Source organism: Heloderma suspectum, chromosome 4 (assembly GCF_057233095.1).
Source record: "Heloderma suspectum isolate Gila_16-S chromosome 4, 16-S_ref, whole genome shotgun sequence".
Classification (NCBI taxonomy): domain Eukaryota; kingdom Metazoa; phylum Chordata; class Lepidosauria; order Squamata; family Helodermatidae; genus Heloderma; species Heloderma suspectum.
This window is the reverse complement of record NC_139461.1, coordinates 281,913,337-281,930,726: the sequence shown is the minus strand read 5'-3', so window position 1 is coordinate 281,930,726 and position 17,390 is coordinate 281,913,337. Positions and strand designations below refer to the sequence as shown.

At 43.0% G+C, this 17,390-nt stretch overlaps 1 protein-coding gene across 1 annotated transcript in view; it reads right to left on the bottom strand.

Annotated features, from left to right (window-relative positions):
- Positions 1-2,949: 2,949 nt before the first annotated feature.
- RIMS4 (regulating synaptic membrane exocytosis 4) overlaps positions 2,950-17,390 on the bottom strand; it is a 125,056-nt gene continuing 110,615 nt past the window's right edge. The window contains exons 3-6 of the mRNA XM_084848389.1: positions 12,198-12,310; positions 8,304-8,405; positions 6,291-6,430; positions 2,950-4,880 (exon numbers count right to left, since the gene is read on the bottom strand). Coding sequence (XP_084704515.1) covers positions 4,662-4,880; positions 6,291-6,430; positions 8,304-8,405; positions 12,198-12,310 — 574 coding nt within the window. The 3' untranslated portion in view covers positions 2,950-4,661. The remainder of the gene's footprint in view (positions 4,881-6,290; positions 6,431-8,303; positions 8,406-12,197; positions 12,311-17,390) is intronic.

Genomic DNA, 17,390 nt, shown 5'->3' with positions numbered 1-17,390 from the left:
AATTAAAATGTTTGGATAGACACAATTCTGTTTTAAACTTTTTTTAAAAGGTAGTAAGAGATCAGGTTTCAAAAGCTAGACACTCACTTTACAAACCCAACATGAAAAAACAGAAGTTAGACCAATGGATCCCAAGATCTTGCTACACAATAAACTGCCCCCCAAATCTTTGAGGTGGCTTCAGAAACTTCTGACTCAGCATGAAGAGTTGCTATGTGTGTTGGGGAGGAAGTTTGGGTTTGCACACCAAGCAGAGCACCTTGGATCGTGACCTGACATTGTGCAATCTAACAGACTACGATCTGGGCTATACATAAGAGGAGCTATTCTAAGCCTAATGATATCAGCTGGGACTTTATCAGTTGGAGTTTCCTAAACCATTTTTGGATATTTCAGTAAAAAGGTGTGGACAGGTACAGCTCACCTGTTCACAGGTGTGCAAAAGTGTAGAAAAGTGGCACCTGTTGAAATCTAGCTTAATTCAGATACAAAGCAAATTGGACTTTTAAAAGAGATGCTAAGAATGAGAACACTTTTTAGTTTGGAATATATCACTTCTGAAAATGTTTATGTGGACTGAAAGTGAGTTGTTTTAAAATCAGATCCACATTCTAGCTTTTTCATTTGGATTTACAAAGATTGTTCAGGGTCTAAGAGGCCTCTCCATGTGTGTACCTAGGAGAACTGCCAATCTCTTCTGGTGGGAGAACCTTGCCACTAACAGAATACTGCTTTTGATGGTTGTGCCCGTATTGTGAGGTACATCTTTTCAGGAGGTATGAAGAAGTGCGATAGGAAGGTGGAAGGGCTGAAAAGCTCCTCTGCATGCATAAATTGGCCCTTTGGAGTTGTCTGTTGCAAATGCAAAACTGGATCACACATGAATCTAATCCAACATTGAGTTTTGGCCACAATCAAAATGGACCTTCTAAAGGGGAAATGAAGAAAGAGACTACGAATTAGTTCTCCCTACAGTAACATGAAGAAGAGTATTTGCTTTAATGGTAACCTTTTTGTATGTTGTGTTTTAATTTATTGTATACCTCTCTGATATCTCTCAATGTGGAGCAGTTTATAAATTTTATAAGAAATGAAATAAATAAGATGGGTGGACCCCCCTTTATGAAACTCCCTTCCCAGAGGGGCTCGTCCGGCAGCTAATTTGCTATCCTTTCAGCTCTAAATGAAGACCTTTTAATTCTCCCAGGCCTTTTACATTTAAACTCTGAGTTTTGATTGATTAAAGGCACAATCCTATGCAGGCAGAAAAAATATCCTACTATTTCCTAGCCAGCATGAGTAAACATGTATAGGATTGCACCCTTAATCTGTTATTTTTAATTGCTGCTTTTATTGTGGGTTTTTTTTTGGTTATTTTTATTCTGATTTGGTATTGTTTTCATTGTCGTTTAGCTTGTATATGGCCCATGAACCAATTGTTTAAAAGGCCATATACAAATACAGAAAAGTATCTGTCTCATTTTAGAGTCACCAAGGATCAAAACACATCAGATATTTTGATGTTTATGAATATTTTCTATTAAGAATACTTCTAAGCAGTTTTGAGATGATCCCTTTTGTTCTGTATACTTTAACCCAACCCAACTCCTTTATCCATTCACATTTAGGGAGGCACTGGACACAGCACTGCAGAATCTGCTAGCCATGGGGAGAGCCAGCAGCAAACATTTCAATATTAAATCTGTTGTCATGCTGTAACAACAGGTTAGGAAACCAGGGATGAGTTTCAGCATTTTACTCCCCCTATCAACATTTGGGAAAGAACTGACAACTAACTGCAGGAAACATACAAAACGTGACCAACAAGATTTACAGTTTTAAACAACATAAACATCTTTGAATGTATAAAGCATGAACATCTGAGGTTCAGTTCCCAGGTTTGGAATGTATTTGTTTCCCCATAGTTCTTTTTAAAGACAAGGTTATTAAAAGAGTCAAATGCCTACCAACCACTAAATCTAACCCAATCTATTCTAGTTCATACATATATTGTACAATACTGCCTAGTGCCTACTATACATAAATATGAAGAGATATCAGAATGAAATATAGTTAATGTGTTCTTAAATTATTATTTTAAAGAACAAAGTCACAACATATTTCAGCCAGCATGCAACTACCTTCCTCCAACCGATACACAGAAAATGTTTAATATGAACTGGAAAAGGAATTATACGAAAATCACAGGCATAGAAGAAATGAAGACCATCAGGTTGAAACTCTGGAGCCTCTATGACTTCAACATACTTAAAATTCTTAATGTTCCCTTATTCTATTATCTATATTAGGTTACTTCTAGCAGAGATCATTACTAGGCCTATTGTTTTTGTAGTCATTTGGCTGCTTATTTCCCAAACCATTAAAAATGCTGTCTATAAGATACAGCAGTCTAAGTTTCATTCTATAGCAAGTCATGCTTTAGCCATGCTTATTTCTTAGTCCATGTAAATCTTGACATTACTTTGTGCTGCAACAACAGGCCAATGAGCCATTTCCAAATGGTTCCTAAATCGTAGTATTGGACTTGGCATCTTAAACTGTGAAACAAAACTTTTTGGCATCCTAACAGGAAAGCAGATTTGAGATAGCAATAATTAAATATTTATTAAAAATGAGAGCTAAAATAAACATCTAGTAATGTACAAAAGGTAGATCTAAATACAGATAGAGCATCCTGGACTGAGATACCTTCAAAAATTACTCTCTAGAGCTTTCAGACTGTGTCTAGGTAAACCGTTTTGCTCCATCTGTGTAACCTGCCTGCTCTCTGTCAAGTGAATTGCCTACCTACTTTGTTGTATGTGATTCTGTCTCTTGATGATTCCTGTCTCCTTAGTAGGGTGCACTGTATATATATATAGCTATCTTTTTATTGGCTAATATAAAATATTTACATCATTCTTCTCCCTTTTTTTCTTTTTGCATTTTAAAACCACCTACAAAGCCTATCTACAGTGACCAGGGCACTTTTGCATGAATGACTTGAGACATCACTTTTTTGATCTGGTATCCTTTGACAATGGTTACCACCTTTCCAGCTGATTCACAGTTAACTCTGTTTCAAAGTAAGGCTTCCCTTCCTGAGTCACTGTACACCCCTCTCTCACTAGTGCAGTAGAAGAAGACACACCCTTATTTACTGGATCTGGAATGTTTACAGCTCTGTAGTAATAATGGTGGATGGAGGATCACTAATGCAGTTTGAGTAGGTCACACAGACAGACAGGCACACACACACAAACGGAAAGCCACATGAAAGTTGAAACGCCACTGTTAATCCCTCCCAACCACTCATTCAAAAGTGCTTTATAGTTGCTCACACATGCAAACACACCATGAGAGAGCTTACAAGGTGCCTTTAGCATCACTTGTGAAAATGTCCTTCTTAGTCATTAACTGTCTCCTGTGCTCAAGCACTGGAAAAATCCAGCCCCTCCCGCCCTTCCTCCAGGTTGCTTCACACCACTGGTGTCTTAAATAAAGCTGCCTTAACACATCCCTCCTTTTCTTTAAGTGCAAGGATCCAAACATATCCTACATGCAGCTCTGAGATGACAAATAGAGTTTCATCTTCTGATATTTCCCCCCTTAAAAAAACAGGGGGAAAAGCAATCTCTTCTATTATTATTTTGTTTGCAATGCCGGAATAAAGTATTGCTCCCTCAAATCAATCCCTATTCCAGAGGAATGTGGCACATGACAAGATATGCACTAGAAAATGCAAAGCATGAAAAGAATGTGGGAGCACAAGCACAACAAGGGAAAACACAGCAGCAGATGAGGTAAGATATGGTGCGAGTGTGTGTTTGCAATGTTCATATCTAACAATGGGCTAGGAGATCTCATCTCTGCAAGATTTCCAATTTGCATTCAGCAACATTCTCTGTGCAACATTCCAACTAATTAGCTTGCTATGCTCTCTGCATTAGAACTGACTGGTGTAATCAAAGTATACACTCTTGTTCTTCCAACAAAAATGCTTCAGCAGTACTGTTGGCCTAAGTCCTATAATAGAAGACACTGCTGGTAATTTGGCACAGTGTAAGAAATACAGCAACAGTGTTTGTACATCAAACAGAACTGTGGAACTTGTCCTAAAGAAAAAGTTGCAGTTCTTCCCCCCCCATTCCCCCCCTCACACACTCCTTAAAGGGGAAAAAAAGTTTACAAAACCCATAAAGTTTCCCTGAAACTGCTATTTTCTTTTAGGTCAGATGTTTGCTTTTGAATATTTAAGAATCACCAGAAGTTCTCTTTTTCAAATTTGTAAAATAGCGCTAAGGAGAAAAAGCAACATCTTCCCCGATTTAAAAAAGTTGCTGTAATATTTCAAGATTTTATATTGATCTGAACCAAGGATGCATGGATGCCAGTGACAAAGGGGAAACCAAAAAGGTGTTGTGTTGTGTGTGTGTCATTCTGTAATTAGGATTGTGCCCCACAGCTCCTCCCACTTGGATGGAGAGAGGTCACAGGTCTCCATCTTGGTTTCTGTCCAAGGTTACTTGGCTATCCTCACCTTCAAGCTTCCCTCAAGGACTGGTCGAAGATGCACTGTGCTCGAGGACAGCGTTCCGGCAAACAAAACCTTGACAGCATGATTTGAAAAACAGAAGCAGTCCCCAGTACTTCCTTGCTCATTAAGACCTGTCGCAGCAAGGTCCGACTGTGCTCTCCAAGGAAAGCTGTGAAGATTGGCGCAGGAGTGGAGCAGTTGCAGGATCCACCATTGAGGAAGTTGGGAATAGCTTATACCAACCAACCGCCAAAGTTGACAAATCCAATTCTTCCAAAAGAACCCGGGCAACTCCCATGAAGTGTTTGCGTTCCATGCGTCCGTAGTTTCCCCAGACGATCACCTTGGAAACAAGGGTGGGAGGGAATCAGATATAGTCCATAAGTAGCATCGCATGGATGATGGGAGATTTGCATGGGATCGATCTTTTGACAAAGCCATTGGCACTGATCCTGATGGGAACTACATATAAGGACTCAAGGGGAAGATCAGTGGGACATGCCATAGTTCAGTGGTAAAGCACCTGCTTTGCATGCAGGAGGTCTCAAGGTCAATCCCTGGCATCTCCAGAGAGGGCAAGGAAAGAATCCTGCCTGAAACCCTAGAGAGCTGTTTCCAGTCAGTGTCAACAATACTGAGCTAGATGGACCTATGATCTGACTCAGTCTAAGCCAACTTCCTAAGTTTTTAGATCAACTGCCCTGCATTTTTATGGCAGAAAATGCAACCTAGTGACTTCTTTCCTGCATTGCTACTTGCAAAAAAAAAAAAAAAAAAGAGGGGGGGGGAGATGCATGAACATTGGTCAGCTACAAAGTGCCTAGCAGAAGAGGAAATGGAAGTCTCTAGCAGCCCAGACATAGGAAGCCTTGTGCTAGGTCAGATTATCTGTCTATGTAGCCCAGCACTGTCTACTCTGACGGGCAGTGAGTCTCTAGGGTCACAGGCAGAGGTTATTCTGTAGTGAGGGACAGAAGGAAAGCGGAGCCCTTCCATCTGTTCAGCTGAGGGACCAGCAACGTTTGGCTCCTCCCCTCCTTAAGAATACAAGAACATAAGAAGAGCTGTGCTGGATCAGACCTATTTAGTTCAGCATTCTGTTCAGACAGTGGCCAACCAGCTGCCCATGGGAACCCCACAAGCAGGGCATGAGTGCAACAGCACCCTCCAATTCATGTTCCTCAGCAACTGGCATACCATGTCTGATATGAGAGGGATTACGTACCTAGCCATTGATAGCTTTAGCCTCCTTGAACTGGATTCCTCCTCCACCAAGAGTTACACCATGGTTGGCTGCATATGCTGTCCTACTAGGGTGGCCATGTGTTCTATGTTACAGAGGACAGTCCTCTCTTTGAACATGTCTTCTATTTGAAGTGCTGTCCAGTCCAAGACTTGTTTAAAGATAAGGAACCATGAGAAGGGAGAGCCCAGGGGCCTCAGAATTGCCCATCAACAATTCACACCTGGACAGCACTGAGCAGGCATACAGGTTACCTGGGCACAGTCTTCTCCACTATAGCAAGATGCACTGTATTTCTACTTAAATCACAGTAACGCTTTCTAAATGTGGATCTGTACACATAAATCAACGCATGCACATTTTATGCAAATCTGTCTCCTCTTTTGTCCTTTGTGTGTGTGTAATGCATTTCCTCTTTTTTTGGGGGGGCGGGCTATGTGTAAAGTAGCCACCCTACACCCTACTCTAGCTGTGGGACCTGCCTGCAGGGCTCAGACATGCCCATCTTACCTGCAGTACTTTGCCTTGTGGACTCTCTGGGAAAAGTAATACTTGGTTGTACAGGGGGTCTAAGGATTTGCGAGCCACTTTGGTCTTCTTCTTTGCGATGCACACCCCATTTTCTAGTAGATAGGCCTTGATGTAAGCAGCTGGGGGAAAGCACATGGTAAAAGCTCACCTTTTTCATGTTAAACACATAGGTGGTGCTGGTTGGTGTTTTAAATCTACTTTATATTTATTTAATTAATTTATGCCCTGCCTTTCTGCCCGCCCCCTGCCAATGGCACTCCAGGTGGCCAACAATAAAATACAGATTAAAAACAAAATCTTAATTAAAACATAAGATAAAAACGAACACATTAAAAACACAATCAAAACACAACAATAAATGAAATGAACAGCACCCAGTCAAATAAACCACCCTTCAGAAACAGACCAGCTTATATGCCAAAGGCCTCTCTGAATAAAAATATCATTGCCCATTGGTGGAAGGACAACAGAGAGGGGGCCAACCTAACCTCCCTCAGCAGGCAATTCCAGAGCCTGGGAGCAGCCAATGAGAAGGCCCTCCCTTGCATCCCTAGCTAACATGCCTCTGATGGTGGTGGTGCCAAGAGAAGGGGCTCCCCCAAGGACCTTAAAACTTGGGCAGGCTCATAAAGGAGAAGGTGGACTTTCAGGTAACCTGGTCCCAAGCCATATTTTGTTCAGATGGAGCTATTAGGATGCTTAATGCGTAATATGTACTGTAGATGTTCCATAAGCATATCAGTTATAGACTAAGATTTATAATGAATGAATTCCTTTGTTTTAGTGATTTAGATGTATTATGTACATTCTTCTGCTTTGTTGTCTTTATTTTGTTAACTTTATTTCAAAATAAAATAAAATTCCATGATGTAGCTATGTATGTTGTTTTTAGATGCCCAGCCAGCCAGCCAACCTGCCTGCCCAGACAACTCCAGACCTCGAATGATGCTTCCAAGGAGGAAATTATACTTCTGAGTATGCTTAGGAGCACTTTTCCAAATTAGGGAGTTAGTTGGGCAGGCTGGCTAGCCAGCTGGTCCTCTCTCTGCCTGCCTGCAAGGTAATGAACCAGTTCCACCACCAGGTAGCCCCCCTCCCTTTGCAATTATAAGGTTGGGGAGGTTTCCTGAGAAAGGTGGAGAAACTATCAGAGGAGGACTTGCTGGTGGGGTAGGATGTAAGCACCATTTTGAGATACAATCCAGACTTGCATGGGTCTGGGCTGCCTCAAAGTGGGTTACAACTTTTCAAGTGGGGTGGGTTTGCATTTTGAACCTGCCATCTTTGAATACCTTCCTCATCCCTTCTATTTGTTTCCATTGATAAGATCCAAGTTCATTCAACTAACTGTACCAATAAGATGTCATTAGAAAGCCTCTGGCGTGTAGGCCAAAGTTGCTCATGGACTTTGAAATTGAAATGCTCTGATCTCCTCCCCGTCCCAGCAGCCTGAACCATGGCTACCTAGCCTCTCTGTGACATCAGAGCAGTTACGCCAATGGCAGCTGGAGGAATCATGATGCATCTGCCTTCGTGGCCTCACTGTGACATTAGATCAGACTAGTCATTTTCTGCTGGATGCCTACCATGTATTTATGTATATTTATTTGTTACATTTGTATCCTGCCTTTCCATCAAATAGTGCTCAAGATGGCTGGGTGTACAGATGAGTTATTAGTGACACACTGTTACATAACACTCCTTTTAGAACATTCCAACACAGCCAGAGGAATCGGTAGCCATTTGGTGGATGGATAGATATGTTGACAGCCCCCCCCCCATTAATCTCAGCTTCTGCTTTTCGAAAATGTATTTGCCTGGGGATAATGGCCTTGCTCACCCAGTCTTAATGGTACTTCCTGTGTAAAACCAAGCAACCTCTGTCAATGCTCGTCACAGTGATCTAGCTATTATCTAGTATTTTGCAGAGGCAAAGTGCCAGCAGTTTGTTAAAAGGCAGAGACAGTTTAGAGAGCAGTTGGAAAATGCTACCTGGAAGGGTTTTGGAGCCAGGCTTTGGGGTTAGTCCTCGAGCTTGAATGATATCCACTTCCAGTTGTCCATTTCGTTCCTGTAATCCAATTTCCACATCCCCTAGACACCAAGCAAGATGCAAGTTAAAGACAAATATCTGTTTATCAAAACAGCTTAATAATAATAATGATGACGACGACGACGACGATGACCTCCATTAACTGCTGCTTGCTGCCCTGAGTTCTCTTTAACAATTGGAGACTTTAAAATAACACAGAACTCTCCACTCTGTCTACAGATTATCATTAAACACAAGTCAGGTAGCCCTACCCTTGCGGGGCAGGGATTCTCAGCTGCCAACTTCAAGGTGAAAAAGATGTGGAGAAAATGGGAAAAGAACATGGCCGCTTCAGAGGCCGTGGTAATTTTAAACTCTGGACTCAATGGTCTTACACAGAGAGGGGGCTCTTTAGATGGTAAAGTGTATTACTTCAAAATGTGGTAAGCCAGCCCTGCTGCGTTTGGGGTGAGCCTTGCTCATTTTGCTGTGTGGGGCCCTGGATGTCTGACCCAAAGTGCCACCGTTCAGAGGATGGGAATGAGACATTAGCCCACCACTTCTCAAAGTGGTCCACCAGGAAAATAAACTGCCAGAGCCTTCAAATCAACTCTTGCCTTCAAACCGATGGCTTCCAAATGATGAACCCTTCCTCAAATGATTTTATTTTTTTCCACAGGAGAAACTCCAGAGGGAAACCAATTTGTATTCAGATATTCTGAGCACCAAGGCCAGTGCCTCACCACTAGGGATGTATGAGAATTTCATTTTTGCTTGCAAAACAGGTGAGCACGCCCTGTTCGAAGCTCCAAACGCGAGTGCAAGCACCAAAATATTCATACATTGTCGAACATGTGCTTGCATTTGTCGTGGGTGCAGCTCCCAGTTTGATTTGCACAAACTTGCCCATTTGTGCAAATTTCCTCCATGAACTGAATCAGCCCCGCCTGCTTTAGTCTATAGAGGAAAGTTGCCAAACCTCCCGTTCCATTGTTGCTCAATTTGCGCACATTTCTCATTTGCCCAGCGCAAGCAGCGACTGCAAACACGAACAGGAACTGGGCACAGGATGAGTGGCAAGATTATGTTCATAGGATCCTGGCCATCTCAAACGCTGCTCGTTTGCCCATCCCTACTCACCACAAGGCACACCAGCACAAAAGAACAGGAGGTGGCCCCAGCTAATCCACATAATAGGGTCCAGTAGTGATCCAAAACAAAAAGACATGCATAGAATGCATTTACAAAATGAAAACAAATTGTCTAGATTTGACCACCCTTATTCAAAAAAAGTTATGAGCAAGAGAAGGATGCTACTAATCTAGCACTGAGACACCTAACCACACAAACCAACACACCTCAACTTTGAAATTCATTAAATTCAGTGTATTACTTCAGTCTTAGGCTGGGGATGGTGGCAGGGTGTGTGTTTATTGTTGTTTTTATTGTTTTTATGTTTTTATCGCTTTTAATATTTTAACTGGTTTTTGTATTTTATTACTGTAAACCGCCTTGGGAGGGCTTCTGCCCTGAAAGGCAGCCAATAAATGTTTTAAATAAAATTTAAAAATTTAAAAATACATTCTGGACGGGTTAGTAGGTGCTGTTGGAGAGGGGCATCCTGAATTTAGTGCCATTGCTGACAAGCTGCCTCACTGCCTTGTGCAATTGCACGTGCTTATTAATGATACTTCTGGCTGATATCCTCGCAGCCCATCTCAAGCACCTGATCTGGGCTGCAGCGCAACATGAAAAAAGAAGACGAGACAAATGTTTCTATTTTCATATTTCCCTATCATCGTTCCCCAGTTTGGTAAATGACAAGGAACGTGCTAGCCTGGAACCATTTCGGGTTGTGGTATAATGTCATTTTCATTGCATTAGTTGGCTTGGGAAAGGAGGGACAGGACCCAGACAGGGCTTTGAAAAGCAGCATCTGAGTTCCTGAGGAATTATATTTGACCTCACTGAAGTCATTTCTTTTAGAGGTTGCAGGTTGAGAGAGCAGGCAACTTAATTAGTAGGAGGCTTCCTATCTGCTCCTGGATCTGGCACAAATTGTTCATCCTGAGCTTCAAAACCCACCATGCTCTTCCTTCTGCTTCTCTCTCTGGTCTTATATGCTGGCACATTCCCTTCCTATGAGCAGTGCTCATCCAACAATACCATCCTCAGCCATCCAAATGCCCCTTGTGCTTGGAACTGCCGCCTGGAACACCTGCATGTGACCACCTTCCTTACTTCCTTCAAATCTGTCCTTGAAACTCACCTATTCTGGGAATAGCCCCCTAGTCTCCATATCCTGCTGTAACTGAGTCAAAGCGCATGTAATTGAAACGAACGCATATTCTTCCTCCGTCTACCCCGGTGTCCACTTCCCTCCACTTCCACTGTGATTTCCTTGTGCCTGTTTTTAGGTTGTAAGCCCCTTGGGGTAGGGACCTGTCAGAACTATTCTTTGTAAATTGCCATGTACATAAATGGTACACATCAGGGCAGTGGAGGCTGGTGGCTCCAATTTCAGTGGGGCTGTCATTCCATTCTGGCTTTCAGTCAGAACCAGCCAGAGGTCTAAAAAGGTGCTGCTATCCAAGGTGCTGAACCCTATCCCCCAAGTAGGTCCCAGTCTTCAGTGGGACAGGGGCACCAACAGTGTAGCCCAGGGGCTGCAGGCAGCCCCCTCAAGCCTTGTCTGGTGGCCCCCAGACCCCCAGCAACTGCTGACACCAAAAAGGGGGAGGAGAGAAAAAAGTGCTCTAGAACCAAGTACTGCAGTTCCTGCCATAGAACCCTTGTTCCTAGAGTGTCCCTGGAACATCCTAGGAAGTAGTGCTTGAAGGTTCCTGTCAGCTTCTTAGTATACTCTGGGGATGCTCTAGGAGTCAGGCTTCTATGGCAAGAACCATAGAGCCCATTTCTAGAGCATTTCCCTCCTTTTCTTTGGTGATTGGGTGGGGGTGACTGGGTGGGAGGAGGCTTCAACACCTTGATGCTGTGACATGGAACAAATGCTGTTGCTGCAAGATTAAAACTTGTTGCTTCCGGGGTGAGTGTGAGTCATGTGCAGTGGAGGCTGGTGGCTCTAGTTTCGGAGGTCCAGTGATTCCATTCTGGGTTTATTTAGAACCAGCCAGAGCTCTAAAGGTGGTATCCAAGGTGTTGAACTCATTTTGGGGGATAGGGTGCAGCGCCTTGGATAGTACCTTTAGATTTCTGGCTGGTTCTAACTAAAACCCAGAATGGAATCACCGGCCCTCAAAACCTAGAGCCACCAGCCTCCACTGGTGGTGTGTGCGAACGTTTGTGAGTGCTGTGTGCATGCATGTGCACATGTACAGCCTCTGCCACCTTAGCCATTACCTGGTGTGGCCTTTGGGCCCAAAAAGGTTGTGTACACATACACAGAAATCTAAGTCAAGAGCCAGTGTACACATACACAGAAATCTAAGTCAAGAGCCAGTGTCAAGGGTAGGCATGGTTGGGCACCTGCCAAGGGCCCACACCCCAGCAGGGTCCCACTGACAAGAGCCCCCTGGAGCTGCTCCTCCTCTTCACCTTTGCAACCAGCTTGTTCACTTGCTTCTTGCTCTGGCCCAGACAACAGTGGCGGTGAGAAGGAGGAGCAGCAGATGCCGCTGCCTACTTGCTCACTGGCTCTCTGCCTGTCAAGCAAGCAAGTGGTTGCAATGGTGAGGAAGAGGAAGAGGAGCTATAGCAGCTGGTGACAATGAAGGTGAGAAGGGAGGTTCAGTGAGGGAGGGGCCCATGGAGGGTGCCTTGCCCAAGGGCCCTCCAAAAAGTGGAGCAAGCACTGCACAAACATACATAAAAGTAATCGTTTTTCTGTTCCTTACCCATGGAGGTCGTGGCCAAGGTCTGGCGACCCACGAACTGTGCTGGCCCCATGCTCCCCAGGAAATCACTAAATTGTCCAGTGGATGCCAGGTGAACTCCATTGAAATTCAAACTGCAAAAGAAATGGGTTGGCACAAGTCATTATTTCAAGTCTTTACAATGGCTTGGCAATTACGTTAACAGCCTTACGTTAATTGGATATATGCATGGAATGGAGAGCTATTTGTATGAGCTGCAGTCTCACTGATTTTCACACTGGGTTGTTACATGCCACTCACTTTCCATTTCTCTCTGTAAACCCACAAAAGATATGTGCAATTACACACAAACAGTTATTGTCACAATACATCAACTTGGGGGAAAATGCAATCTTTTTCTACAACAGGCTAAAGTGCCCCCTCCTCTTCTATACAGTAGGGAAAAATGACAGTCTCTAGCCTGCAGGGCCGAATAGTTTGCAATTAATTTTTTGATGGTGTCATTCTCTCTTTCTCCTGAGGCTATTCATTTTGGGAAGAAATCTAAGGCTGAGCAGACTAGCTGTCCTATTTATACTCAATGAAAATACAGCAGATGAAAGCATGTATTCCCATTCACTCTCTCACAGTGAAAAATTCATTGCTAAGCTTAATAGATCCTGTTCAGAAATGTATGTATTTGTTTAATCTTTTTATTTATCAGATTTATATCCTGCTCCTTATAGTAAATCATAAAGAGGTTTACAGATAAAAATACAAATACAAAACACAAGTACTAATAAAACCAATGCTATTAAAACTCTAAAAAAAGAAAAGAAAAATCAAACCAGAAGCAAAATAATAAATACAATAGACTGTTCTAACAGAAGAGATGACTCAAAGGTCTCCTCAAAAATATCAGAAGGACCCAAAGGCCTGGGTGAAATGGTGTAACTTGAGTCTTTGGCAAAACTGAATTACTAAAGATGCATAACATGCCCCCAAAGGCAAAGATTTCTATAACAGGGCTGCCACAACTAAGAAGATCCTTTGCTCACCTTTTGGCACCTTGATTCACTTCCGCATTACATTAATGTCACTTTGGTCCCTTGACATCCCACTATTAATTTTCACAGATTTCTCATACTAACATGCTTCCTCCTCCTAGAATTTGGAGTTTTTTCTTTAGAAGCACTGAATTTCTTGATTGTGCCACCAATGGGTCCATCATATACCAGCCAGAAACTGCCAACCTTCTAAAGTGATGTGAATATAATTTGGATGTCCCAAGAAATATCTTAACTCAGGAGTGTCAGATGTTCCCAGTGAACCCAAGATCTTGGTTGCTGTCTGGTACCAACTGAACTGTCCTGCCTCCAGCTGACTGGGTTCCTTCTCTGCTTCTTTCTTCTGAGATTTGTGCCAAAGACATCTAACACTCTACCCACTGCACCCTATGGGCTCCACTTGGATATACAGAAGTCAGTGTTTTCAAGCTTCTTCCAGTGGCTATGAAATTACACTCCTTTAAAACTAGAGAAGAGGTTTTCATCCCTGGCATTTCCAGTTTTAAAAAATCAAAGGCAGTGGGGCTGAAGAGGGCACTTGTTTGAGAGAGCTGTTGCTATTTGGGGTAGACAAAACTGAACTCCGGGGAGCAATGGTCAATTTCAGAGAGGTTCTTGGGGGCCAGATTCCAGTGGTGGGCAGGGCTGAGGCCAAAGGGGTAGGGCCAAAATACAGAAATAACAGCATAGTGTAGCTTAAAGCTCACATTGCTAGTAACTAAGTCCCCCTAGGAGAGGCATTTCAACCTTTGAGAATAGGGAAAAAAAAACTCTGTGCAAAAGCCAGGAAACTGCCAAACTGTCATCAGTTGGGGGAGAGGGGTGGGGTCAGGGGAAAGATGGGGGGTGGGGTAGCCACCTGGAGTCCCAGTCCCTGCCATATCTGATACCTGAAGCCCTGCCACATCTGATTGTGAATGATGTCAGCCCATCATTCACTGATCTCTAATTCAATGGGGTCTTGAAACCTATTAACCTTCACATATGAACATTTGTAGGACTGGAGCAGCTAATGCATATAGGCAGTGTGGAGTGCATTCAGATGCACCATGATACGTGCAGCAGATGTGGTGTAAATTGATGTCCCCTGTCAATACAGATTATCTTTCTCTGTAGCAACACAGTCCATGGTAGAAAGGGAAGGGAGCACACTGTGCCAGCATTTGACCCACTGATATGGATGAAGGAAGAGGATCAAACACAATTTCAGTATGAGGAGGGGCCATATATGTAGTCCAGGCTGCAAAGCCAGGGTTGTTCTAGGTGAGAAAACCTGTTCTGAGTTTTCAAAACATTGTATAGATTGACGCACACAACCTTCACATATTGAAAGTGATTAGCAACCTCAAGAGCAGATTTTGCATGAAGCAGAGATGAAGCATTAATGAAAGCTTGGTCCTGTGTACACATTTGTTTTCGAGAAATTAATTTTAAGGGGCAGTGAGCTAGTATGTCTTCCCTGCAGGAATGTGTGCAACAGGGCCAGAAATGTATAATTATGTCTAATGCTAGTGTGTAGCAGCTTCCATGGAAAAGATGGTTTAAAAGCATAGGAGGTCACATGAGGAGAAGAACGGGAGTTGTTGGCTGCAAGCACGGCAGGCCTAGATCAGAGGACATTTATTGACAATGGTGAACACTAGCAGCACGTGTTAATGAAAACAATGGCTGACAAGAAGTGATGCCACTTGGATTTTGTAATTCGTGGCCTTGTTGGTCGAAACTCATGAGTTCATAATGCTGATCTTTGTAGTGAACTTGGTTTGCTGTCTTACAAATTCATTATTAATCTGTGCGTTCAAAGCTCCCCCTTCTCAGGCAGGGAGGCTGCCCAAAGCAAGGACAGTTGGCCAGGCAGCATCCTTTCTTGGCCAGCACTCCAGCACATAGCCTTTATGGTTACCTCACCATTAACCCACAAATTTAGTAGCCTATTTTGCCTTTACCGACTGGTAGACTGCTGATAACTCAGTCACTCAGGAACATTAAACTTCTTTCCAGCGTTATCAGTCTTTGCAAATTGTTATGAGTTATAAACTGTTATGAGTTATGTCTACTTGAGCACCTGACAAAGACTTCCCATAGTCGAAATGGAATCGCACCGGGGTCCGTAGTAGATTGCTACACAGAACCTTTCTGTAAAATTTATTGTTCGATATTTACTGATATTGTTGTGTTTGAAAAACTGACTGTCTTCTTGATGTGATTGTTTTGAGAAATAATTTAATTTAATTGTACCATCCAATAGCATAAACTTCGCAAAAAAGTATTTTGCTAGTCCAGTGCAGCTTTACTTGGTTTCTTTGCACTGGGAGTGTTTGTTCTGCATTTCTTACTGGGAACGTCATCTTGTTCTGTATATTGAATAATCACTAAATAATCACTGGATAGTCATCAAATATTTCCCGTCTGTATTTGACATCCAATGATGTCAATTGGAGTCAATATTTCTTTTTGTTGTTCAGTCGTTAAATCGTGTCCGACTCTTCGTGACCCCATGGACCATAGCACGCCAGGCCTTCCTGTCCTCCACTCTCTCCCGGAGTGTGCTCAAGTCCATATTCATTGCATCGGTGATGCTATCTAGCCATCACATCCTCTGCCGTCCCCTTCTCCTTTTGCCTTCAATCTTGCCCAGCATCAGGGTCTTTCCCAGGGAGTTTTCTCTTTGCATTAGGTGGCCAAAATATTTGAGCTTCAGCTTCAGTATCTGTCCTTCCAATGAGCACTCAGAGTTGATTTCCTTTAGGATTGACTGATTTGACCTCCTTGCAGTCGAGGGGACTCGTAAGAGTCTTCTCCAGCACCACAGTTCGAAAGCATCAGTTCTTTGGCGCTCAGCCTTCCTTACAGTCCAGCTCTCACAGCCATAGGTTGCGAATGGGAAAACCATAGCTTTGATTATTCGCATCTTTGTCGGCAAGGTGATGTCTCTGCTTCTTACTATGCTGTCTAGGTTTGCCATAGCTTTCCTCCCAAGGAGCAAGCGTCTTTTAATTTCATGGCTACAGTCACCGTCTGCGGTGATCTTGGAGCCCAAGAAAGTAAAATCTGTCACTGCTTCCGTTTCTTCCCCTTCTATATGCCAGGAAGTGATGGGGCCAGATGTCATGATCTTTGTTTTTTTAATGTTGAGTTTCAAACCAGCTTTTGCACTCTCCACTTTCACCCTCAACAAGAGGCTCTTTAGATCCTCTTCACTTTATGCCATTAGGGTGGTATCATCTGTGTATTGGAGGTTGTTGATAATTCTCCCGGCAATCTTAATTCTTACCTGTGATTCATCCAACCTGGCATTTCTCATGATGTACTCTGCATATAAGTTAAATAAGCGGGGCGACAATATACCGCCTTGTCGTACTCCTTTCCAAATTTTGAACCAATCGGTTGTTCCTTGTCCGGTTCTTACTGTTGCTTCTTGACCCTCGTACAGGTTTCTTAGGAGACAGGTAAGGTGGTCTGGTAGTCCCATCTCTTTAAGAATTTGCCACAGTTTGTTGTGATCCACACAATCAAAGGCTTTAGTGTAGTCAATGAAGCAGAAATAGAGGTTTTTCTGGAATTCTCTTGCTTTCTCCATGATCCAGTGAATGTTGGCGATTTGATCTCTAGTTCCTCTGCCTCCTCGAAACCCAGCTTGTATTTCTGGTAGTTCTCGGTTCGCATACTGCTGAAGCCTAGCTTGTAGGATTTTGAGCATCACCTTGCTGGCATGTGAAATGAGCTCAATTGTACGGTAGTTTGAACACTCTTTGGTGTTGCCCTTCTTTGGAACTGGAATGTAAACTGACCTTTTCCAGTCTTGTGGCCACTGTTGAGTGTTCCAAATGTGTTGGCATATTGAGTGCAGCACTTTAACAGCATCATCTTTTAGGATTTTAAATAGCTCAGTTGGAATACTGTCATCTCCGCTAGCTTTGTTGTTAGTAATGCTTCCTAAGGCCCACTTGACTTCACTCTCGAGGATGTCCGGCTCAAGTTCAGTGACTGCACTATCATGGCTATCAGGGACATTCAGATCTTTCCTGTATAGTTCTTCTGTGTATTCTTTACACCTCTTCTTAATCTCATCTGCTTCTGTTAGGTCCCTGCCTTCTTTGTCCTTTATCATGCCCGTCTTTGCACAAAATGTTCCCTTGAGATCTCCAATTTTCTTGAAAAGATCTCT